A 25,826-nucleotide genomic window follows, 5' to 3' on the forward strand; every position below is an offset into this window, starting at 1 on the left:
AGTTAGCGCCCAGGTGGCACCATGACTCTACTTTCAGCTCTACTTCCAGCAAAGTCTCCTCTCCAATATTTAAGATGAAGATGATAAACCTCCCTAGCCCAGTTTCAATCCTGATGTCCAGGCCTATCAGTTCGAAAACATCCAAAGACAGAACTATTGATTTCCTGTCCCCCTACCTCTCACTGCCACCAAACCCATTTTCCCCTTGCTCTCCCCCATCTCAGTAATGCACTTCTACTGACCCATTTGCTCAAGCCAAAAGCCCAGGGATCATCCTGATTCTGTCCTCACATACCTCCAGGGCCAACTATCAATATATCCAATCAACCCTACTTTCAACACATACACAAAATCTAATTCAGCCTCCATAATTCTTATGCTAGTCCAAGTCACCATGACAGGCACCTAGACAATTCCACAGCATCTTCATTGGTTTTCTGGCTTCCACTCTTACCAAGTACAGTCTATTCTCTGTCCAACAGTCAGTTTTCTCTATAAAAAGACCATCAAATCACCTCCCTCTGCCAATCTTTGCTCTCACTTGGCCTACCGTCGCAATCACAAATCCGACACCTACTTTCCCAGCTGGGCTTCTGCCATCCTGCTCTTGCTCAAAGCAATGCCTTTAGCTCTTTCTCAAACCCACTGAGCACATGTCCACCTCAAGCTGTCTCCATCCCCACCCCAAACACCCGCCCCCACCCAGAACACTGCTTCACTCCCTGGTATGCTATTCCCTGGCTCTGCAGGTAGCTTGTCCCATCTCTCAGCCCAAACTCCCTTCAAGGGTCACCTCCTCAGAGAAGTCTTCCTATTGAAATTAGATCCACCAATTCCCCATACCTCCATTCTCTACTCTCTAACCTCTTACTCTGCCTTATTTATATTTTTTCTGTGGTACTTACCTAACCTGAAGTCATCCTACACATCTGTTTACTGACACACAATAATGTAAGCACCACAAGGGAGGAGACTTTGAATTGTTCTCTTCTGAATACCAGAGGTCTAAGACAGGACCTTGCCCACAGTAAACTCTTGGATGTTCGTGGAAGGAACAATTGTTTTTGATTTTGCATTTTTTGATGCACTAAAGCATGGTTAGTTTCTGAAAACCTTTCTTTGGTATGCACACATTATCTTGATGGTACATTGCCTTTGTGAGTCTTAAAGAGTCATTTCATTGTTGAATTATCTCAAAGTGCATTCTCCATGCTACTTAAGAAGGGAAGATACAAATTATCTGAAAGGAAGACACTTGAGTACAGGTGCTTCTCATCATAGATTTCTGGAACTTCAGAGCTGAGGTTTTAGTGAACATCCATCACCATGGTCTCATTTTACAGTATGAGTAAAGGGTTCAGAGCCATCCAGCATGGTAGCTACCAGCCATTCAATGGGGCCATTGAATACTTAAAGCATGGGTAATCTGAACTGAGATGTGCTGCACATATAAAATATACACCAGATTTCAAAGACAATGTTGAAAAAGAATAAGATATCTCCCCTATATATTTTATGTTGAATGATTCTACTTGAAAATGTTGGGTTAAATAAAATACATTATTAAAATTATTTTCACCTGTTTAAGTTTTTTTTTTAATGTGACTATTTGAAAATTTAAAATTTCATGTGTAGCTTACTATTATGGCTTGCATTCTGTTTCCACTGGACAGCATGGATTCAGTGAGATTAAATGACCTTCCCAAAGGCACTGTGTACAATGGAAGACACAGGAGCACATGCCAGACCCCTGCCTCCACTCAGACTTCTTTCCATGGCCCAACCCAGCCACAGATGCCGTACAGTGAGCCCTTTACCAGGGGTAGAAGAGAAGAGAGGAAAGAGTGAGGAATTCCTGGAACCAAAGTACCTGGTCAATCAACCCCAGCTCTACATTTAGTAGTGGATGACTTTGGACAGCTCATATACCCTGTCTTTACTTCAGTTTCCTCTCAGTTAAATGGAAAAAGTGTTATTACATACCTCAATGACTTAGAAGGATGAATTCATAGATATAAACCCCTTACGATCATATCTGACATATAGTCAGTGTCATAAGTTTACTGCTCGTATGATTATCATTAAATATTCACACACCTTAAAGTAAATTGAAGACTAGAAGGTTTTTAGCTAATGACAAACAGTATTAGCTCAAGAATCATTTTTATGTCAATAGCTATTTCTACAATCAGTTCCAGTCAGATTACTAGTTCAATATATTTTTGTCCCTGACAAACCTGTTCTGATACACTGAGATTATTGAACATGTAAAGTCTTATGTTACATGAAAATTCAAACCCGTTTAGAGGACAAAGGACTATGAAGCAGTTTATTTCTGCCATTGGTCACCAAGGCAAACAGCAACCAGGTACTATTTCCAAAGTTACGCTGGATGCATGCACTAAATACACACACACACACACACACACACACACACACACACAGAGTCAGTTTCTGTCCTGAGTGGTCGAGGGAACTAAAGGAATACTTCCACTATGGTGAAACAGTACCCATAGAAACCCTGAGCTGGGAGAATTTAAAGATTGCTTGATCCAGCCTCCTCTTTATGGAGAAGCCTTTGTGATTTGGTGACTTGACCAAGGTCACACTGCAAATTAGAAACCACACTGGGACTCATACCAAAGATTTCTGGCAATTCAACCACAAGACCTCCGACAACATCCAGCTTTTCCAGGGAGTTGAAAGTTCAAAAGTATCAAAGGGAAAAGTAATTCATTAAACAGCTGATGCAGCAAGTATAATTAGGAATGTTTATGATTCTGGAAAAATAGCAAATTAGAAATATTTCTAATTACAACTTTAGCAAATATTATACTATTAAGAGACTGAGTTTTCATAGTTAAAATAAACTAAAACCCTTTGTTCTAGCCAAAATGATTCTCCTTAAAGAGAAAGATGACTTTGAACAGAAGTTTCAGATGCTTAAGATGAACATTTTAACTAAACAAATGAATATATTTTTCTTGGATAACAAGTTTTCTGGCCATTTTCAGGTTTGCATCAAGATATAATTACATGGTTGTTATAATTGGTTTAAATCTAACAGCAAATTCAAATAGCCCTCTCAAGTGCTGATTGCAAATTATCAGGTGTGTATGTACAAGTAGGTACACACACAAATAGAATAACTAGTTTCACTGAGGCTATGCCTAACTGGTAGACACTAGCTTTAGTGTCCAATCTTATCCTGATGAGCTTAGGTTAAATCAACTGAAGCCTCTTGCTCATTTCCTCCACAGGGCCATCCCTAATGCAGACACAAATTAAATTATTAGGCAAGGAGAAGAAAGACTTTCTCATTACTCTAAATGATGGTAATCTGAAAATGGTCAGGGAAAGTTCAAGCAGTTTTCTGACTCATGAGCTACCTAGAGACAGCCTGCAGTTCTACAGCAGAGAGATGATATTAAAGAAAGTAGTTCGTTCAACTTCGAAACATTTTGGAACAAAGAAGAAGCATTTAAACCCAAATACATACTTTGAAGGCTTGCAACTGGTGGAGATTTTGGCAGGCTTATGGTCTGTGATTAGGGTTTTAATTCACTTATTTCATCTTGTTCTTTAACTCCTTAGATAGATACCTGTTTACCATTGAAAGGGAAGAAATGTGTAAACAATATCAGACTGGTAAGATGTGTTCAAATACAGCATATCAAAGCAAAATACAGACAAGCATTAAGAAACCTCATCTGTGTCACCTTCTGATGCTAAGATCTATGGTTTTCTTATTTATAGATCACCAACAATAAAATAATCAGAAATGATGGTCATGAAATGAAGAGCTTTGACAGTGTAGAATCTCTTTCCACAAATTAGACAGTGAAGAAACTAGTTACCATCACAGGTGAGAGTGGATACAAAATTCAATCAGTTTAAATAAGGTGATTGAAAAGATTTTTAATAGTAGATATTACAATAAATAAATAAGTGATACTCTGGATTGCAAGAGAACGTATGGGCTAGAAAAATCACTTTAATTCTCAGGTCGAGACTGTAAATCTCTTCTTAATGGGGTTGAACTTTGCAAGCCCCATCAGGTGAAGGACTAAGTAAATCAAACATATAAGTAATAACAATACTCTTAAGTTAAATTTAAGAATAAGTGTAGTAATCATGAGTCAGCATTGAGTACCTTTTGATGCTAGGTTATTTAATTTAATCTGATATTAAATAATCGATTAGAATTATGATAAATTTATAAGAGTTAATAGTATAAAGGTGATTATTTGATTTAACTACATTTAGAAATGGTATTTTATTATATTTAAAGTCATTATTTGAATGTTTAAAAGAATAAGATTAATCCCTAACTTTAGGTTTATGAGAGCTACTGGAGTCTCCGAACTGCTTTTGCTCACCAGCTGTGTCAGGGGGTTGATTGTATTTGAGGATACTCAGGTTTTTTAAATGTGTAAATATGTTTTTTAAATGTTTACAGGAAACTGAATTATTTAATTCACTGATTTCATAAGTGGTATTAACTTGGTAATAAATTAAAAACTGATCAAAGAATTAAGTGAAATGCAGTTATTTTTACATACATAAGACTAGATTTTTAAAAATCAAATAAATAGTAAAGACTTAAGAAAACTAGCTTCCAAATGCTTCAGCTTTAAGAAACTGAATATCAATTATGCAGCTTTTACTCACAGAAAAGCCTCTACCAAATATCTGAAAACTCAGAGACAGAAAATATAGGCAAGTATGTCATCTTGCACTAGAATGTTGATCACAGGGTGAATGGAAGACCCAGATACAGCTTTGGCCACCAGCTGGCCAATGACATCACAGTACATGTCCCCTTGTATTACATTCTGATTTTTCTGTCTCAGAATTGGACATGATTGATAAAGGACTCCCTGACATATTGTTGAGTATTAAAAAGCTAAATGAAAAACAACATGTATAGTATCTTATTAGCTAGGATAACAGTTCAGCTGCTATTAAAAAAGGTATCAGGGCCACAGGTCTTTTCTACCTCCTTGCTTTTTCTTTATCAACACCAGACTTTCATCTCATGATAAAAGATGCTTGCGCTAGCTCCTGCCACGTGTCAGCATCCTTCTGTAGAAGGGAAGCAAGTCTCCTCTTCTTCTAAAGTTACAACGCAGAAACTGCCTATATGACTACAATTTGCATCCTGTGGGTTATTATTCAGTTAAACAGCCACAGTTGGCAGTGAGCAAGCTGAGAAATATAGTCTTTAGCTGGGCATCCAGGTGCCCAAATAAAACCTCCACTATGCTAGCAATCTCTGCTACAAATATGCTACAGAAGTAAAAAAAATTTTTTAAGTGAGTGTTCACTTTTGTGCATAAGAAAACAAAAAAGAGGCATACAATAAATCACTTGTTCCAGAACATCAGCCCATAGTCCAATATAAATAAGTAATGAAGTTTTCATTAGCCCAGAAGTGTAAGTTTAAAAAGAACCAATAATGAGATAGTCATAAATGTGTTTATTCATATATGTTAAATGCATGTTAAAATGTTATTCTCTATTGCGAATAAGCCCTTTCCACTTTTGAAATCAAAATATGCTTTCATTTATGCAACTATGTCGATACTAAATGGCAGTGTATCATTTCTGGAACACACAGGCACTATATAAGATGCTGAGGACTTAGTGATTCTAATAGTCCCTATACTCAGCAAGTTTAGGTCCAGAGGAGAAGATGAATAATAAATACAATACCAGAAATAGAGTTTCAGACTAGAATAAGAACTATTTTGAACAAGAAATGTAGAATGGGCTATGGGAAAACATTTTGGGTGGGCTTCATTTGGACCAGTAGTCGGTCAGTGAAGGCTTCCAGAAGGAAGGCAGGTTTAGCATGTGTTCTGAAAATAAGCAGCAGGTAGCTAGAAGACTAGTAAGAATGCGTGTTAGAGGCAGAAGGATGGGCATGTGCAGAGAAGGGAGAGTTTGGCCCCCTGAAAGTTCCACAAAAAGGCCCTGTGGACAGAAGTGATCACAGGCAGAGGGGTAGCAGGAGACAGAGAGAGGGTCTCAGGCCGTGCATATGTTAAATTTGCACCCAAGGGCAATGAGAAGAGAAACGTTTGGAGCAATCCAAACGTTTGGGAAAACAACCCAATTTACATGATAGAAGATAAATCTGGTTGCAGTGTGGAGAATGGAGTCAGGGCTGGGGAGTGGGAGATGAAACCATCCAGAGAAGGGATGGAGCACGGAGCATGCAAGGTGGGCGTAGTACAGACTGGGCCTCCGGGGGTAGGTTTTGGTGAGATGTTGGCTCTGGGAGATGGAAGCTGGACTGTGATTAAGGACCAGGGCTCTGGAGTCAGACCACTGCCAGCGTTCAAACCCTGGCTCTACCCTGGCCGGTGAACCTTGCTTTGGAGCTTCAATTTCCTCATCTGTAGAATGGAGAGGAAAATACCAACTGCACCTCAACACATGGTGAGGACTAAATAAGATCCCTCACTCCAAGTGATCATTTTCAATCCCTTGAAGTGACTCAAGTCACTCATTTTCAAGCCTAGAATGAGGACTGGATGCATAAATGTTACTATTTCAATATCATCATTTCTATTTATAGCATAAATATAGTAGAAGAAAAATTAAGAAAGACTCCCTGGATTCTGGTTTGAGCACCTGAGGGGTCAGTAGTACCATTTAGTGAGATAAGAAACAGGTGGAAATTTATGAATGAGGGAGAGGAGAGAAGACCCTTCTATTTTGTTCCATGTGTTGTATTTTGGCTATGTTAAGAAAGGAGTTAACTGTGTCTAACTGTCACTTTTTAAATTCCTTTTTAGATGAATATACTCTTTTCTACATTCTTACTTGGCAAAGTTTTTTGGTTGGATACTCCGTTTGTTTCGTCTCCCCAGTGTTTTTAAAACAAGGTCAAAATCCCCAATCTGGAAGCCACTGTTTTAAATGATAACATCAGTGACAAAGAGATGTATCAACAAATGTACTCTGTATGTACATGGAGCACATAAGGTCTTGCCACTTCAAATATCCTCATGTGGTACAAAAGAAGAGGATTATTTCTGCTAGCTGAACAGAAAGAGATCAATTTCCTAAGAAATTAGCTCAGGCTATGGCATAAGCACACACCAAACTACGTCTTAACCCTCAAACTATGTCTTAAGCTTCAGAGGATTTAAGTCCTTGTAATGATTGACTCTCTTTCCAGAGCTTCCAAGGTTTTTATTCATAAAATTTTAAGTGTGAGGTGGGCCTCCAAAATCATGACAACTAACATCTTCATTTTATAGACATACCTACTATATATTTAGGAAAGTTACATAAAACCAGGATGAGTTATGCTTTCTTTCTCCCAAGTTATTTCAAAATAAGAAATAGAGAAGACAAACTAATTGGCTTTAAAGCAAAGTTATTTCAAAATAAGAAACAGAGAAGACTAAAATTTTCAACTGTAGTTCCAGTTACATATCAAAATCTTATCATGTATAGTTTCTAGGAAAAGTCTTTATGGAGATATAATAAATATATTTTCCAAACATCATTTCATTTCCAGGATCCAGGCTCCATCTCCATATTTTGACACCACTAATCTAAGTATAAATATTCAAATTGAGTCATAAGTGAAGATATTGGACATATTTTGAAAAATCAGTTCTGGATTTTTCTAATTTGCCTTTCTTAAAGACCCAACCTAGGCCCATCCTCCTTTCATGATCGTTTCTAGAGCACCCCAAACAACATGGACCTCCAGCTCCTGTAAGGAATACTTTATACTACTTATCTGGTATTTCATGTAAACCACTATAGAGTGAGTGAGGCATACATATTCATTCAACCAGTATGTAAGATAAGTGCTGTACTCAGCTCTGTGGGTTCAGTGATGAACAAAGCCCTCAAGGAGTTTAAGGTCTCATATGAAACTCTTCCTAGACTCAACCAGTTGCCTGGATATGGCTCATGCACAGTTATCCAGATATTGGAGCAAACAGTAGCATACAAGGATGCTCTCACAACATTTGGTTGCTCTTATATTTTCATAATCTTCTTTATATATAACATCCTCACTAATCCAGGAAGCAACTCTTTTCAAAGTTTTATCTTTTCAAAGGATAAAAGTACTTGAAATAGAACCCAGTGAGTTGACGGCAATACACAGAGAGGTTTCTTTTCTAATCTAATTTCAGCACTTAAATTAGTTTCATGAAATTAAGTTCTATGCCAATAACTGAAACAGTTTTGCTTTAAATTTGTACTATCTGATTAGGGAAAAAAGAAAAATATATAACATACATCCTTGATTCCAAGACTTAACTGCCACACAAATTGACATTTTTAAGGTCAAGATGCCTTTGCACTGATATATACATTTATTACAATGGTGTTTGCTTTCCTGAAAAGCTGTTTCCAAACCAAGAACATGTCTTACAATCAGTGCTGCCTTAGAAACAAAAATATTCACACGAAGACTGAGACTGACTTAAAGAGTGGGTTGGCAACTAAGAGTTTGCACTTCTAGCCTTGGCTTAATGCAAGTTAGCCACTGACCCCTTAGCCCTGTGCCATCTGCTGAGTTCCATCACTCCTCTGGACTTTTTCCACCCCACCTATAAAAAGTTTGTGTTTCTCAAACTTTCTCTAGTAAGGGACTATTTTTTAAATTTTCCAATCAATTGCAGACTGATATATTTATGAAATACAATAAAAATACTTTTCAATGCCATGGCACTGTTAAATTGCTACAGAAGATTCTAGATACTCCTGATTTCTGTACTTGTCTTGTGTGCACAGATTGGCCCAGGCCCACAGTTGCATTTTGATCATCACTAACTTAGACTACTAGGAGTTAGACTATTATGTAGATAAGATGATGATTCTGCAAGTGATTTATTACTTTCATTTATTTGATTTTGTTTAGTAATCCAATTAGCTTTCATTTCCCAATTACATAGTAGCTAAGCAACAGAAATAAATTCTGGGGATGAGTTATTCAAAATGAAGGTGTTATTCATGGCAGACTCAAGAGAGCAGTGGCATAGTTAATCCATCTTTGGGTTGCTGACAACAGACTAACAGAAGATGCCTTTCAAATGAGAGAATAAAAGATAAATGTTCTCTTTTCCTCTCATTCATTACAAAAAGAACAAAACATGAACATTTATCAGTTACTTTAAAAAACCTTGACAACCAGGAATATTATCCTTTGAATAAAAATACCAGCCTATGTTCCATAGACAGTGAATTTTCAGAGCTGGCTGATATACAGTGGTTTTTACTAGAGTATGCTTCCTCCACACCACTTAGTCCATGATAGAAAGATAGCTACTTAATGGTTATTAGCCATAAAGCCATTGCAGTGTATAGAAGCATAGCTTTTTAAGCAGTCCATCAAAGTGCAAGGGTGCATGCAAATGGGAACACATTTGCAAAAGGTAAATCATACACATGTGCTTAGCCCATCATCCTGACATCTAGGGACAGGTGCTAAAACACCCCTACAAGCGACCCAGCTCAGACTCTCAAGACCCATCATCCAGTTGGTGAGAGATTTATTTAACTTCAAGAAACAAAGCATCCTATAAGCAGGTCAGTCCCAGAGGCCTCCTGAATATCTACTGGAAGATAAAAACATCTATCTGCCTTCAAGCCTAAAGTGACAATCAAAGGCTGGCCAGTCCTGACCCCTAGGCCAGTTCTATAAGACAGAGGTTCTAAAACCTTAGCATGCATTAGTATCACCAGGAGGGCTTATTAATATAGAGATCTCTGGCTCCACCACCGAATTTCTGATTCTCAGTCATGATGGAGACTGAGAGCTCCTGTATCTAACAAGTTCCCCAGAGGTGCCGATATGCATACTCCTGGTCCTGGGAACAGACTTTGAGAACCACTGGAAAAAAACATCTGACAACAGAATTCTAAAGACCTCAGAGGTCACCTGATCCAAATCTTTCATTTTATAGTTCAGAGGCAATGGTCTTGCTCAGTCAGGGTCAGATCCAGTACTCAGAGCCTACACCCACCGAAAAAAGAAACTCAGTTTTGTAGAGCCTTAACTCACTGCTCATGTCATGATGCTCAGTTATGGCCACACAACAGGACCCTGCTCTCTGAGAAGCAGAGGCTTCCTGCTGTTAACCTCCTTATCCCCATGTCCTTCTGGGAACTACAGGCTAAATCTTCAGTGATCTCATCACAGTAGGCAACTGACCTGAGCCCAGGCAGGGGGGCAGGCCACACAATGGAACTACCTCTTGCCTAGATTTTACACTCAGGAAGACCGACTCCAGAGAACATTCTCTTAGCACTATGCCATGCTACCTCTCCCTCAGCTTCCTAATTGGGCACAATCAGATGGCCTGAGGTTTTGAAAAGTGTCCCAAGGATGCAGGAAGCTGTCGCAGACCCTTTGCACTACTGCAATGGAGGGAAGCATCCAGTACAGCCTCAATGACTGCCAGGGTGGCGGAGTCCCTGGCTGTGTGCTTAGCAGTCTGGTCTGATGCCAGTGTCCAGACTCTCTTGGATCCTGCCCTTTGCCTGAGCCTATGCTCCAGTTCTATGAGCTTCCCTCTAATAAATTAGTCTTCTGTTAAAATGGTCTGCAACCAAGAACCCTGGCCAACGTGATAACCCATTAATTCACCCATCAGCAGAGAGTCAGTTGCTCCTAATGAAAGTTAGGGCTCCCACAGAGCCTTCCTTCTACCTTTAGAGCCCTTGGATTTCTGCTGGTACACTTTGATTCCTTTGACAGTGTTTGTGGGCAGCTGCTTGACCAACAGGAGGCCCTGCCCAGGCCATTTGTACTCATGACAGCTGGACCTGATGTGCGTGTCCCTTGGCCAGACTGACTGACCCAGGAGGGCACCCGAATGCCACACCATGCCCTAGGCTCCCACAGGGGCCAGAAAGGCCCGGAGAACCCTCAAGCCTGGGAGGGAGCGGTGCCAAGTAACTCAGATAGCTGTGCCCTGGAAATGCCCTGGCACTTGCTCTTTCCCAGTCTATTATTCAGCTCTTTCAATTTCAGGAGATGCCCTGGTGAGAGTGCTTCTGACAAAATCTCCTTTCTGTGTGAATTTCAACCTCTGTTCTTAGTAACACAATAGCTTTGCTATACTGACTCACTGAAAACTCCCCTTTCTGCCTCCTCAGTTGAGCTCCCTCCCTCTCTGCAACCCCACCCATAGGGGTTCTTACAAGGAAACTTCTCTCTTGTGATTAGGGTATGGGAAAAGAGATTTTTTTTTTGAACTGGTGATATAGACCAGAAGGCATCTTTAAAGAAAAAAAAAAAGTACCCGTTGAGGGTTAAGGCTCTTTTTTTTTTTTTTAACATTGCTTTTTGTCTGGCTCCACTGTCAGATTTCCCCATTGTATACTGGCTCACAGATTACAGCCTCAAGACTTTCACACTCTAACTCTGTGCTTTAGAATGTGGTTCTTCCAGTACTTAGATGCTGGTGATTGATTTGAACTGGTGGATTTGTATCTTTGTTTCAAGTAGCTTCCAATTTCTGAAAAGATGCAATTCTCCACCAAATATAACCAAGGCCCTGCAGAAAAAGAGCTGATTCCCAGACTGGGAAAGGTGGGAAAAGATGCCCAGAGTATCTAGTTATGCCAGAAAGTAAGGAGGTGCTCCAAGGAATGATGGGGACATGTCACAGCGACACAGGAACCAGCCCAAGGGGGATCTCAATAAACAAATCGGGTTTGAGTACCACATTGATTAAGTACAGTAATAAAGTAGAAACCATAAGCTAAAAAAAAAAAAGAGGGATTCATGGATACATACAGATAATAAATAAATAGGGCCAAAGGGGAGGCTCTTAACAGTAGAATGTCCACTGCCATCTGTTACATATGTAAAAAATGCAGGTGTTGGAAAATCATTATGTAGCCATCATGTTCTAGACTGCATCAGGAGTCATCAGTGAGGGTTGAAAGACACTTCAGTGAGGAGTAGGATATTTGTATGGTCTCAAAAAGTTCCTCACCACACAATTGCTAGACAGTGGTGAGAACAAGTAACATATTGACCAGGTGATCAAGTTTAACATCGCCAATGAGGGACAGACAGATATGGTATAGTTCCAGCAGTGACTCCCTGACGAGGACATAAAGATCACCTATCCAGAGGTCCGGCCAAGAACATATAGTTGGAATTTCTAAAAGAAAATCAGATAAGCCCCAGATGAGGAATATTCTCTCCGAAAAAAAGGGAGAGGGGACTTTATTCTCCAAAATCTCAGTGTCACAAAAGTAGTCAGAGTCTATGGAAATGTTCCAGATTTAAGGAAACTGAAAAAAATAGGAGAACTAAATGTAATAGCTGAGCATACCTTGTCCTGGAGGTGCAGGCAATGCCACTAAGGACATTATTGGGCCAAATGATGAAAATGGGATACAGGTGATAGATTGGACACAAGTAGTGTATCAAAGTTTACAGAAGCTTTGTAAATTGACTGTGCTTATATAAGAGATTATCCAGTTTTAGGAAAAAACACACTGAATTAGAGGTAAAGGCCTTGATGGCTGTATCTTACCCTGAAACATTTCAGAAGAACTGAAGAGAACACGCAAATAAGAAAATAGGGCAAGATTTCAATAGGTCCCTTGGGTAAAGGGTGTATACCTGCATGCTTTTTGTACATTTTTATTTGTTTCCAATTAGAATGATTTTGTCAATGATTTGAAGGGAGTAGATTGACTGCAGAGTGACACAGGAAACTTTTTGGGAGGATGGTATATCATGACTCTGCTAATGCTTACACAACTGTTCACATTTGTCAAAACACACTGAATTGTACAATTAAAACTGGTGGCTTTATTGAATGTAAATTATACCTCATTAAGCTTGTTTGAGAAAACATAAAGGACAAAAGTCCATTTTTTAGTAGAGGTTCTGTATTTGCTTATGGGAAGAAAGTACAGGGACTCCTTGCATTTGCCTCTTGAGAGGCCTCCAGGGACTGCATCATGGATGGAAGCAGGCTATCTGGCAAGGTCAGTTTATTCCAGCCAGGATGGACATAAGCCATGGAAAGTCAGTCTCCCATTCTGAAGGGGTACTATGGCCCAAAAATGAAGCATGTGTACATTAACATCTGTTTATGTTTAACATAAATGGTTAAAGCACAAAAACTCAATGAAATCTTGCCACTGAGAGCTCCTTTATTTTATCCCTGAGCTTAAGACCACCTCTTACTGTCCTCAGAAGTTTCTGTTGGTCTGTGGGGAGAAGTTGGTGTGTGTCCTGCGCAAACCTCTCACGTGGATGGCGTTAGAGTCCCACCCTCCCCACTTTTCAAGGCCCAACTCAGACAATCCCTCCTTCAGAAGCTCCCCCTTCCTGCTCCCCTGTGCTACTTTTTAGTCTCTATTAAGCATTTATGACCCTCTTCCTGGTAACAGCTGCTTGTGCACAAGCACCTCCAGTTTGGCACTTGGAAATGATCCCTGGCACTTCAGAAAGGTCTGTTCGACTGAACTAAGCAAAGAGGAAAGAACATGGGCTTACTTATGACCATTTCACCCTTTTTCCCTTCAGAGAGTCAGAAAATTCTGTGGCTTCTGAGACCTATACCTGCACCATGTCTTCTAACAGACTTCCAGCCCAGGACTGTGATAGATAGTCCTAAACTGGGATTTTGTTATAGGCAATGCAATAAAACTTTGCAGTACTCAGATTTTCAACTCTGGTATAAGTAGGCAGAGAGACTTTGAAATCAGTTTATGACTCAGAAAACAATAAGGGAACTTCAAAGCAAAACATGTCTGATGAAGTGCAACCAGGACAATTTAGATAAACTGCTGTGCAGCCTATAATACATCCACTAATGGCAAGTGATGCCTCACTGGAGGCTTTTTAAAAAGCTCAAATCACGTGATGATAGCTGACATTTACTACTGCCAGACAAAGCTGAGAGAAGTTAGTCCACAGCTAAGAAAGGGTAGGGTCAAGGTTTGAATCCAGGCAGTCTGGCCCAGAACCTCCATTTCTAACCCCTATGCCAGAATAAGTTAGATACCAATTCCCCACTAAACATTTCTTCCAGAAAGTTCCAACATGAGGTCTGCATCCAAAATCAAGCCATCAGAGTTGCTGGAGACACAGCCCAATCAACAAGTAACACTTCACCAAGCCTCATTTAATACTTAGAAAAAGAAAAATATCAATAAAAGATCACATTTTTTGTCATTTAATTGCTATTGTCCAAATACTTTCTTCCTACACGGAATACTCACCAGGGTTATCACAACTCCTTTTTGTCCTACTTTTATCTGATAAGTTATTTCTTTTACTAAATTCAACCATCTGCCTTATCTCCCTCATCTCCTTCCGCTGAGAAAGCATCAAGCTGACATCTTGTAATTGCTAGCCCTAACCAGACAACAGCTTTTACCTTTCCTTATGGACCCATACTTTTATTAAGTGCAAACAGCGTACTGCCCCATTGAATACACTTTGGAAACATCCTCAAATCATTTTATTACAAAAGGGTATTTCCTTGTGAAAGACTTGGTAGCTTTTCAGGCCATTCCACTTCCACGCAGGATCATAAATACCCATTTGCAGAGCAGTTATTTTTACCTAAGGCATCTGAGCAGTGCATCATTTAATCCACCCATTCTAGAGACTCAGATGAATTTTTCATCCAAACCGCATTACTTCAAAAACAGTATATACAGTCCTGTACCTTTTAAGTCATTGCCTTCTCCTTTATCTTAAGAAATGGAAGTGTACGCTGCTCTCTTTGAGAGAGACAAAGACAGAGAGAGGTTTTAATGTCCATCCTTGGGGTTCTAGACAGCTCCATGTAGTTTGGAAACTATTTCTAGTAGTTTCTAAGTGACTAGCTCTTAGACTTTCTGCTAGTCTCAGGTAGGTACAATGAAAATGGGGATCCTGGGAGGTCTAGCAGTGCATTGAGGGTACAGAAAGAGGGTTGGGGCAACAGCCCAGAGGTGATGAAGAATTCTAGTCACCAGTATTAAATATGACTTACAGGGCAAATAATTCACCTGCAAACATTCCTCCCCTAGTTGGAGTGTAAATGCAAGCATCTGACTCCAAACAAACAGGCTTATTACCATTACAATATGGTCTGACTTACTGCTTAATTTTTCCTACAAAGAGTCAACATTTGTCAGGTTCCTGGTATATTCCAGACACTGTACTTTATACACTGATACAAATCAAAATATTTCAAAATGAAAGAGGGTTCAGCCTGACCTTGAAAGCAAGAAGAATGCAACTAAAGCCAGGCGCACCCCTATCATTGAGGCAAGAGGACAAATGGAGGCCCACATCATTGAAGTGTTCATCAAGGTAGCAAACTGCCATATAATCCTCCTACACCTTGACAAATGTAGATTTAAAACAACCTGAGGACCAGGTACAATACAGAATTCTCACACCCCTCAGAGTTCTGGGCCAGACGTGAAAGAGCAGACCTGGCCAGTGGACAGAATCCCTTTCTCTCCCCACCCCAAGCTCTATCTCTCCCCAGGGTGGCCTCCTGGGCACACCTTGTAGACCCTCAGCCCACATTTCCACAACCCCAGCCAGCTGCTTCTTTGGGCACTCCTCAGGGATGGGGTCTGCCCCTACTATATCCACAGGCCCTGGAAGCAGGTTTGAGCCTTTGGGCTGGGAATTCAATCGGTGTCTGGAGTTGGGGGCGTGGGGGGGGCAGCTGGCTCCACCTGAAGACAGACACCCTGCCCAGTGGGGAGGAGCACAGCCTGGAAGGCCAGAACCTGCCCTCTAATCTCTGGGAGTAAGCGCTCTGGGGTTCCCTTGCCCAGGTCTGAAGGCAATACCGACTAAAAGTATTCTCTATTTTAATCTAACTAGATCAACTTTTCTTTCCTCGAAGCTGTCTGGGAGGGTGACTCCTTATGTAAAGATGAATCTAGTAGTATGAGAGGATTCCTGCCTGGAGGGGATGAAAGAACAAAGTTGAAATACTTGGAGCTATCTAAAAAGATTTGACTGCATCTGACATCTTGGTCTCCAAGAAGGTAAAATACTCCATAAACAGTAAATGAATTGAACAGGAGTCCAGCAAGTGAGAAGCAAAAAAATGTCCAGTAAGTCAGTAAGCAAGAATTGGGCCAACATTAATGTTTTCTTTGTTTTTGTAAGTGGGTCTCCTACATAGACTGGTGCAGAGACCAAAAGGGCTGGATGAGAACTAGGCAAGGAAGATGCGGCTGCCAAGTCCCCACTCTTAGAGCGCACTCACGTTGAGTCACCTGAGCAAGGCACATTCGGGCCACTCACCAAAGGGGCGCCGGAGGCAGGCGGCGCAGTCACAGTGGGTCGGGTGACTAGGGCTTGGATTCCCCCCCACGACTTGCCTTTTCTCAGTCAAAGCAAGTTTGACGATTTCCCAATCTTCCGCTTTCAATCCTTTAAAATGGGGAGGTTACCTGCCCGCATCACAGAGCTGTTCATGCCCGTAAGAACTTAACACAGTCTCACACTTGGTAAGCACTCAGCCAAGGGTACTTACTCAGAACTGGGAGCACAGGGGCTGAACCCAAGATGTGGACTGGCCTGCTCCCCAACCCACAACATCCAAAGTGGGGTCCGGCATAAGCTGTGCACGCGAAGGGTGAAGGTGAAGGGGTGGTGCAGGTGTAGCTTTAGGGGACAGGCGGATCACAGCACATGGGGAATAGCAAAGATCGAATGTTTCGTCTAAACCCTGTTTTGGGGATGGGAATGGGGTGCCTTCAAAAGTCACAAGATATTGGTGCAAAGGACAAGCGCCTAAGGCCCCAAGTTTCCGGCACCGGCCAGCCCCCCGGGGTAGAAGGGGAAAAGCCGCGCTGCACCCGGCTAGGCTACAGGCCCGGAGGGAATCCGGGTAAGGGAAGCGGCCGGGAGAAAAGCCCGGCGCGCAGGACTCGAGCAGACGCAGCCACTCACCCAGCAGCAGCAGCTTGAACTCGCGGCGGGCGTCCTTCTTGTCCCGGCGAAGCTGCCGCTCGATCTCGGCGCTGATGCGCTGGGACTCCTTCTCCTCCGCGGACAGGCAGCAGCAGCCGGCCATGGCACCCGACGGGGCGACAGGTCCCCAAGCGCCGCGATCCTCCGCCCGCCGCCCGCCTGGCCGACCCGCGACCCGCACCGGGTTCAGGGAGAAAAGACTGGAGCTGACTTGAGTTTGGGAGTAAGAGGCCTGCACGTCCGGGACTTAGTCCCTCCTCGAGGGTCGGTTCCGAGGCGGGGGCGAATTCGGAGCGCTGGGAACGCTCAAGTGATCCGGGCTCAGCCAGCCCCACACTCGCTGCGGGGAGGAGGAGTGTTGAGCTGAGAGGTTGGGAGCGTTGCCGGACCCCAGAAGACGCGCGCGCCCCTTGGCGCAGGAACGGGACACCGGGCAGCGAGCAGAGACCGCGCGTGAAAAGTTGGGGCGTCCGTTCTATCGGGAAAGAACGGATCGCCCGGCCCCGGGGATGTCCCAGGCAAGCGGTTGGAGGCAGAGGACCTGACTAGCCAGCAAAGTTCCGAAAGTGACTGCAGACTAGGAATGAGTGGAAAGGTTCCTGCTGGCGCTAGCGGCTGCAAGTGGCAGAAGGAGGCGGAGCGTCTCGAACCTGCAGCCCTGGCGTCTGCCCAAGTTGGCCTTCGAGGCACGCCAAGTTGATGGCGCTTGGGGGCGAAAGGCACAAGCAGAGAACTGGGGAGTGGAGCCCGGAGGCCTAGAGTTTCCGGGAGCAGCCCCGACACTTGCTTCCCTGCTGGTGGCAACCCGACATGGCACCGGGAGGGCTGCCTGCAGAGGCTGCGTTAGCTAGAGTGCTCTGGCCGCCGGGCCCTCCTCCCTGCCCAGATTCGGGTTCCTACAGGTGAATGAGTTCCACCAACAAGCAGCCGCAACTCCTCCGCTGAAAGAGTTCAAGCGAGCCAAGCGTCGGTTGCCGGCGCTGAGCTCGCCACCCCGATTTGAAGTGGATGCTCACACACCAGACTCACCACCACACACACTCCCGGTTTCCTAGACCGGCTTCTTCAGCTTCCGGGGCGCTCCAGCCCAGCCTGGGCTTGGCCACAGCTCTTGGTCAGCTCGGCAGTCAGCCTGAGGGGTGCGGCTGGGCCGGAGCCCACGGGGGCTGTGCTCAGAGAAGCAGCTGCCACAGGGTTCAGTTAAATGCAAAGGCCAGACCAGAGGGTAAATATTCTCCTGGACCCCTCCCACACCACCTGACCAGGAGGGCTGGGGATGGGGGTAATGCAAAACGGCTGGCTACTTTGCATTTTATGACGGGAAAGGTTCCTGGTTTGTAGAGAGGACAGACGCGTCCAGCAGCGCCTGCCTGTTCCCAGTCCCAGACCTGAAGCTTTGACAGCCGCCTTGCAAAGGGGTGTCTGCACAGCCACATCGTCCTGTTTCTGGAGGTTGAGATCACATTTGAGCTGCGTTAATAAAAACTTAAAAATTAAAAAGCATCTCTTGGTACTCAAGTGGCGCTATAGATTGAGTATTACAGGGTCTGGTTTTGTCTTTGTAGATTTTGAGGCAGAGCGCAGAGGTCCACAGAAATGGCAGGAAAGGGAAGGTGGAGGGAGGGCCTCCTACTATCCACAGCAATGAACGTGTTTTCTCCTTCAATTCAGCATATGCCATGTAAACACTTTATGACGTTAGGCAATTAGCTAACGTAATACATCCTCTGTTAAGAGCCGGCATAAGTGCCTTTCATACAAGTAGCATATACTTAGTCAATTCAAACTAAGAAGCACATTGAGTGGAGAGAGTGATATGTATCATTATATAAAGAACTTGGCATTATGATGCTATCTGGCTGAAAGGTCTCATTATTTATTTTACCACATAGGGAATGTAAATGAATCAGGTATTAAAAATGAAAGTGCATACAGTTTTAAATGCATGACTATTAGTTTTCTTGAAGGCATAAATTGACAGTAACAGTGACCCCTACAGGAAAACTCCTGGACATTTCTCATTTGATCCTTGACTATTTCATCACATGCTTATTTTTCCCTTAGCTCTTACAAATTCATTTACAAGTTGAGGATAAGACCCTTTGACTTCTTAAACTGGTGGTTGCATCATAATTAGTAGTATTCTTTAAATGATTAAAATTAGGGCAAATGTGAACTCCAAGTTAACTGGAATAACTGACTCATTAGGTGCACGTTTGCTAAGATGCCAGAAAATATATGAAACATTTTGCTTATGGCAAATTGACACAACTTTTCTGGCCTGGTCAGCTTGGCAGTATGTATCAGAAACCTTAACTGTGTCCATCCCCTTTGGCCAAACTAGTAGTTCTCCCCCTTAGAAACAGAGAGAAACTATGATTTATATGCAAAGGTTTTCAATTATAATAATGACAACTCAAAACAACCAGGAAAGAGATCAAATTGTAGTATATCCTTCCAATGAGATATTACAATATTATGTAATATTATAATAGTTATTAAATATTTGAATATTTAAGTAATAAATATATGGAGGAAACCTCAAAATACACTGAGTGAAAAAGGCAAGGTACAAAAATATAAACAGTATGATACAAATTTTATTATGGGAATATACATACACACTTGGGATGCATACCAAGCCAGGTAAGTCACTCTGAGTAATAGCTTTTTGGCTGATTTCAATTCTCTGGTTGATTTCTATTTATATCTTTGGTTGATATAAAATTGTTTGGGGTAACTCACATAAAGTTATCTAGGCTCTACTTTCTTCAACTCTACAATGAGAGGGATGAACCAGAATAAGCTCAAAGAAATCTCCCTTTATATTTCAATTTACTTGTATTATTTCTTTGATAATTTTCACACTTATAAGATAGTATTAAAAATACTCATAAGCCTAAATGTCTTACTGAGCAGTGGTAGCTAGTGAGACAATTATTTTTATACTTCTGTTTTTTATTCATGTTTCTCTCTTCCTTATCTTTAGGATCTGGGGGGAGGATGAGAATAATTTGAAGTCATTAATTCATTTGCAATATCTTTCTGGGAAGAGAGAGTTTTGAACAACAGTCTTAATAAAAGAGAGTATTTGGTTTCAGTCATTCCCAACATGCCGCGATTCCTTTCCATTCCTCTTGAAGATCAGAGCACAGCCTGGACATGAGTTTCAGCTGCCTGGCAAGTGCTGGGCTACACAGCTGAACTAATAGTCTGGTAGTCCTCTGAATGTCCACTGAGTCCATGCCAGGCCCTGTACCAGGCACTGGGGATTAAGATAATAAGACAATCCCAAACTTTAGGTAGGCTATGGTCTAGCAGAAAGAAGACTGGGACCCTGAAATCTAAACCTACCCCTGATTGCTGCCTCCCAGAGAGTGCAGGAGAGAAGGGAGTCACATGGGTGGCTTTCTATAATCTATGTGTGCAGAGTGGGCCCAATTCTCCAGCCAGTTCTCCCTTCAGCTCATTCATTTCCCGTCACTCTCCTAGAACTGCAGCCAGATGTAAAGACGTGTTCTCCCCACCTCCATGTCTTGGTGCATGCTGCTCCGCCTTCCAGGAATGCTCTCTCTCACCCCAGGCAAAGTTAGGTATTTTGTTTCCCAAATACACCACTTCTGAGAAACCATCTCCACCCCTTGTCAGTTAGACCCACCTTTCTCTGCTGCCTGAGTACCTTCTATGTTCCTCTTCAGCATCTCGTTCTAGTACACCTGTTCGTTTCTTCTCCGAACACATTAGTTGCTTCTGGGTAGAAAAGGTTTTTCTTTGTTCTTTCTGGTATCTCTAATTTTATATCATTTAGTTGACTGAATAAAATTGAATTAGCCTGAGATAAGAGAAAGATACTAGAAGAGAGAAAAGAAGGTTTTGTGGTAGTTAAAGACCAATCAGCAAGTCCACAACAAATTAATGCATAAGTTGGGAAACACTCGTGTGTTCAAGCTTGCCCCCTTAGAGGGAATGACTGCCCTTTTTCTAATTCCAAACTCCAAGGAAATGTGCAGGTAGACGGCTGGAAAGATGATGTCCTCTTAGACAGATGTAGCACATTAGACAGACGTAGCATCTTAGAATTTTAACAAGTAACAAAGGGTAAAAATATGATTTAGAAGTTCACAAAGCTAAAATAGGTCTAACAACAATGCACTGATGTGGTGCTGGGACAGTGTTTTTCAAACTGCAGTTGTGATCCATCAGTGGGTTATGACCAGCACTTTTTTGATAGAATATAGTTAATGTCAAACTATGCTACAAGCATCGTTGTTTCATGAAACCTTTGCTTCAGTTATATCCATGAGTGTCAGCTGATAAGCAGACCAGTCATCAATGAGGGTTTGCTTGTCAGTATCCCAGATGGGTTGGGCTAAATCATTCCCAATTTTCAAATTCATTTTTGGAGACCAACATGTTTCCGATTTTGTATTCAATTGCCTGAGCCCATTGTGTTCTTTATAATGTTTTGAGTCCATTTCTCCCACACACACACCCCAATCCCCACTCAATTATCTACAATTTGGGATGATCAAGGTAAGTGGTAATTGATGGAATAGTGACAGATATTTGAATGAATAGGTACGTTTATCTGGTGACTGGGTGTAAACATATATTTTCTAAGGTAATCAACATGTCAACATGTTGTTCCAAAATATTCTCTGCCTGAAGACCAGAAACTATTTATTATCTAGCTTCTATTGAAAAGGCTGGAATTACAGACAATGAAGCGTGCCTTCAAACACACATGATTATGAGGGGGCAGGAATCACTATTGCTTTTGAATCTGACTCTTCATGGGGGCTGGACTTCTCAAGAATAAGGAGTAATAATTTTTAAAGTGAGAAGATTGGAGATTTTTTATTTTGCTTGTTTTATTTCACTTGTTTGCATAGGTCTCCCCTCCATTTATATCACTCTCCTCCTGAATGAACCAATGTTAACCTAGTATTTTTCTTCTAACCTAGTATTTCTTCTCTAATTTTTATGCTCTTAAAATCAGACATAAGCATAAAAACACTCAAAGACATATAAAACATACACAGAAATAGTTTGCCATCATTAGTTTAGAAATGACACCATATTACAGGAGCTCTATATTTTGTCTTTCTCATCAATACCTTGTGGGAATCAAAGTAAACTGGTTACCTCTGATTCAGTCTTTCATACATTTTATTCCATTGTATGAAGGGAGCACATTTTACTCAGCCTTTTCCCTTTGAAGGGCATTCATTTTTATTTCCAGCTTTTGGCCACTAAAAACAGGCTGTAATAGCATCTTTATATATAAATCATCATGCACTAGTTCTTTTATTTCTATGGGATAGATTCCCAGGAAAAAGAGCGCTGCATTGAAGGATATATACATTTTTCATTTTAATAGATGTGGCCAGATTCCTTCCAAAAATGACTAAAATAATTCATATTTCTGCCAAAAATAAGTCCCTACCAGCAATAAGTATTATCACTCATTAACTTTTTGCAATCTAAAGGGATTCAGATAATACGAAAGTGTTGCTTTACTTTGTGTATCCCTGACTACTCACCGATTTGTACATTTCTTCATAGCTTCTTAGCCTGTGCATTTGCCACCCTGTGAATTGTATTTTTTTATCCTTTGCTCATTTAAAAAAATTGGGTCATTTCTTTGTCATCTGATTATAAATTTTCAAAAACATTGTTTGTCCTTTATAATTTTAAATGGAATCTTTGCCATAGAAAAGATTTTATTTTTACATATTCAAATATTTCTTTCTTGCATAGCTTCTGGAGTTCTAGTCTTTCTAAGGTCTCCCCATTTCTAAATTGTATACACAGCACCTTAGACTTTATTGCAAGAACTTTCATTATTTCTTTTTCAACATTTAAATATTTAATCCATCTGGTGTTTATTTTTGTGAAATGTGTAAGATAGGAGACTAATTTTATTTTCTTCCAGCTGGATAGCCAGTCACACCAACATAATTTATGGAACATTCCATTCTTTTCCCAATGAGTTTAACTTCAATATTTGGCATTTATTACATTTTCATATTGATTGAAATACACTTATTTGAATATACACTTTTCCACTGAGTGATTATCTCTTCCTACAGCAATGCCATCTTGATTTGATTTCAGGGGCTATACGGAATATTTCAATGTATCATAAAGCATATCACCCTTCAGTATTATAAGAATCATCTTAGAGTGCATTGTATTCAGACATTTATTCTTCCATATGAACTGTAATATCATTTAATCAATGACTTCTCCCCTGAACTTCAAAGCTAAACCTTAACCCTAACTTCTTCTGCCTTCTTGACATATTGGCTAAGACAGCTAACAGGCATCTCAGTTTAGCAAGTCCAAAACAAAACTCTGAATTTGCTTCTTCCTGCTATCTTTTCCATCTCAGCACCACCAAAAACCCAACTGATTGCCTCTATGTCTTTCTTCCCACAACTAATCTTAGCAACTTTGGATACCTCCTTTAAATTACATCTTGAGTTTGTTTTAGAACCGCTGTATGCAGCCACCAGCTTTTGCACTGAGCAGCTCCCAGGATGCCACACACATTTAATCTTTGTGAATGAGGCTCCCTGAATTGTCCTCTGCTATGTCATATGTGGCATCCATGATGCGTTCATTTCTATTTTTGCTGCCACCACTTTTGACTAACCCACTGGACTTCTGACCTGGACTAGAATAGCTTTGTCATTGATCTTCATGCTTCCACTTTTGACCCTCTAAAGTCCACTCACCACAGAACAAGACAGCCAGAACCAGCTTTTAGAATCCCAAAACAGATACCTTCCTTCTCTCAATTAAAATCCTCCAATGGGCTCCCATCAGAGCATAAAATAAAATCTCCTTGTTCTAGACCAGAAGGCCCTACATGGTAGGGCCATTGCCTACCTCTCTAACTTCATATCCTAACAGTCTCCCTCTATTCAAATACACTCCAGTCACACTTGTACCTGTTTCCTTTAAACATACCTCAGGGCCTTTGCACTACCTGCTCTGCTGCCTGAAGCCTGCTCCTTCAGATCTTGACATGTTTGGTTTCTACTTGTCACTTCGGTCTCAACTCTAATATGACTTCCTTAGTAGTACAGGCTCCCCTGACCACTTGGCCTAATGTGGCCCCTCCTCCCTGCCCCATCCACTTAATATCATTGTACTCTTATATTTTCACTGTAGCATTTGTCACTACTTGATTTCTGCTCTTTCCTTCCTTCTTCATTTGCTTATCTTCTTCTACTAGTAAAAGAAGATAAGCTCCATGCAAGGAAGGATCATGACTATCTCATTCACCAGTCTGTCGCTAGAGCTTAGATCAGGAAAAGCCACATCATCTTCAAATTGTACCACAACTCTGTTCAGATCCCATTCTCAACAATAAGGTTGTTGAGTCCTTGGAAAAATCAGCAATATGGGATTTCTGATTTCATATTTACCTGTTTTGTACACATTATGTAATATCAAGGAAAACTAAGCATCTCTGAGGACCTTTGATTTGTGGAGCTAGGACCCTGCCAGTGTTTGACAGGACGTGTTCATTCTAAGCAATAGAGACCTGATGTGAACAGACTTAAATTAAAATGGAATGTATTGCTCTTACAACTGAAAAGTTCAGGAATGGTCTTGGTTTTAAGCTTTGTTGGATCCAGGTGCTAAAGTGATGTCACAGGAAATCATGTAGTGCTTAATAGGTATTTGTTGGATTAATGGATGAATAACACCCACCTCACTGGATTGTTGTGAAGATTAGAAGAGAGACAACCTTTGGCAGCTCACCTGAAATTAATAAACACTTCTTAGTAGTAGATAGTATTTTTTTTTGTTAATAGCATCATCGTCAAAAACCTCATATTCAATACAACAGATACATGTGTAATTATTCTTATACCATGGGGAGAAGGAAGAGGTTGCATTTTGCACAGTCATTTGGAATAATTCTGATGTCTCGGAGCAACAGTTGAGGGGAATCATGTTGCAAGGCTTCCCAGCAGAGGCAGAGAAGTGGACAAACAATTAGCATGGCCTGTCTGATCCTGATAGGAATTTAGCAATTGAGTCCTCATGAAAATAAATGTTGAGTTTAAATACCTGAATCAAATATGCAGATTTTTAAAGGTCATCATAAATGGAGCAAAGATTAGAAGATACTTCAAGTTCTCCCCTCCCAAAAATTGTACACATTTAGCATTTTTCTTCACCATTTAAAAGTCTATACATTCATTTAATACCTGTTAGAAATGTAGGGGTGAAAAGAAAATATGTAGTTGCCTTCTATCTTGTTAAACACCTGAGTCACTCTTTGATGCCTTTAAGTACATGGAAATCCACTCATCCCCCTTTGAACTTCATTGTGGTAGATTAAACATGGCCAGACATCCTGGGAAACACCTTCCTTCAAGAGGTGAGGCATGTGTTGTCTCCTTTTAAAGCTAGGTCAGCTATTCTGACTGATGGACTATAGTGGAAATTATACTATGTCAGTTTCCAAGTCCAGGCCTTAAGAGACTAGCTACCCCCATTTCCTGTCTCTTGTGTCATGCAGTCTTGGAGCCCTAAACTGCATCATGAAGAATCTGGAGCCATCACCTAGAGAGACCCTGAGACTACATGGCTGAGCTCATCCTTCCAGCCATACCCCAGCAAGTGCTAGGGATATGAGTCAAGCCATCCAGGCCCTCCAGCCCAGCTCTAACAATTCATTGTGGTATAAGAGGAATGGAATGGAAAAGGAAAAATGAAAGAAAAATATAATAGGATAGGAAAAAAAAGGCAACCTGGAATATAGAGAAGAAAAGCTGTGTCCTGTGGCTCTGGAGCCCAGTGGAGAAACATCTGAAAGTTAGCTTGTCTTCCTCAAGGTGAGTACAGAGGTAGGCAACAG

General features: G+C 41.3%; 1 protein-coding gene across 1 annotated transcript in view; it reads right to left on the reverse strand.

Moving 5' to 3' along the window:
* The window catches only part of GNA14 (G protein subunit alpha 14), a 152,208-nt gene extending 133,900 nt beyond the window's left edge, over nucleotides 1-18,308 (reverse strand). The window contains exon 1 of the mRNA XM_036991348.2: nucleotides 16,925-18,308. Coding sequence (XP_036847243.1) covers nucleotides 16,925-17,048 — 124 coding nt within the window. The 5' untranslated portion in view covers nucleotides 17,049-18,308. The remainder of the gene's footprint in view (nucleotides 1-16,924) is intronic.
* Between the last annotated feature and the right edge of the window lie 7,518 nt (nucleotides 18,309-25,826).

The sequence above is a fragment of the Manis javanica genome, chromosome 2, assembly GCF_040802235.1.
Source record: "Manis javanica isolate MJ-LG chromosome 2, MJ_LKY, whole genome shotgun sequence".
NCBI classification, from domain to species: Eukaryota; Metazoa; Chordata; class Mammalia; order Pholidota; family Manidae; genus Manis; species Manis javanica.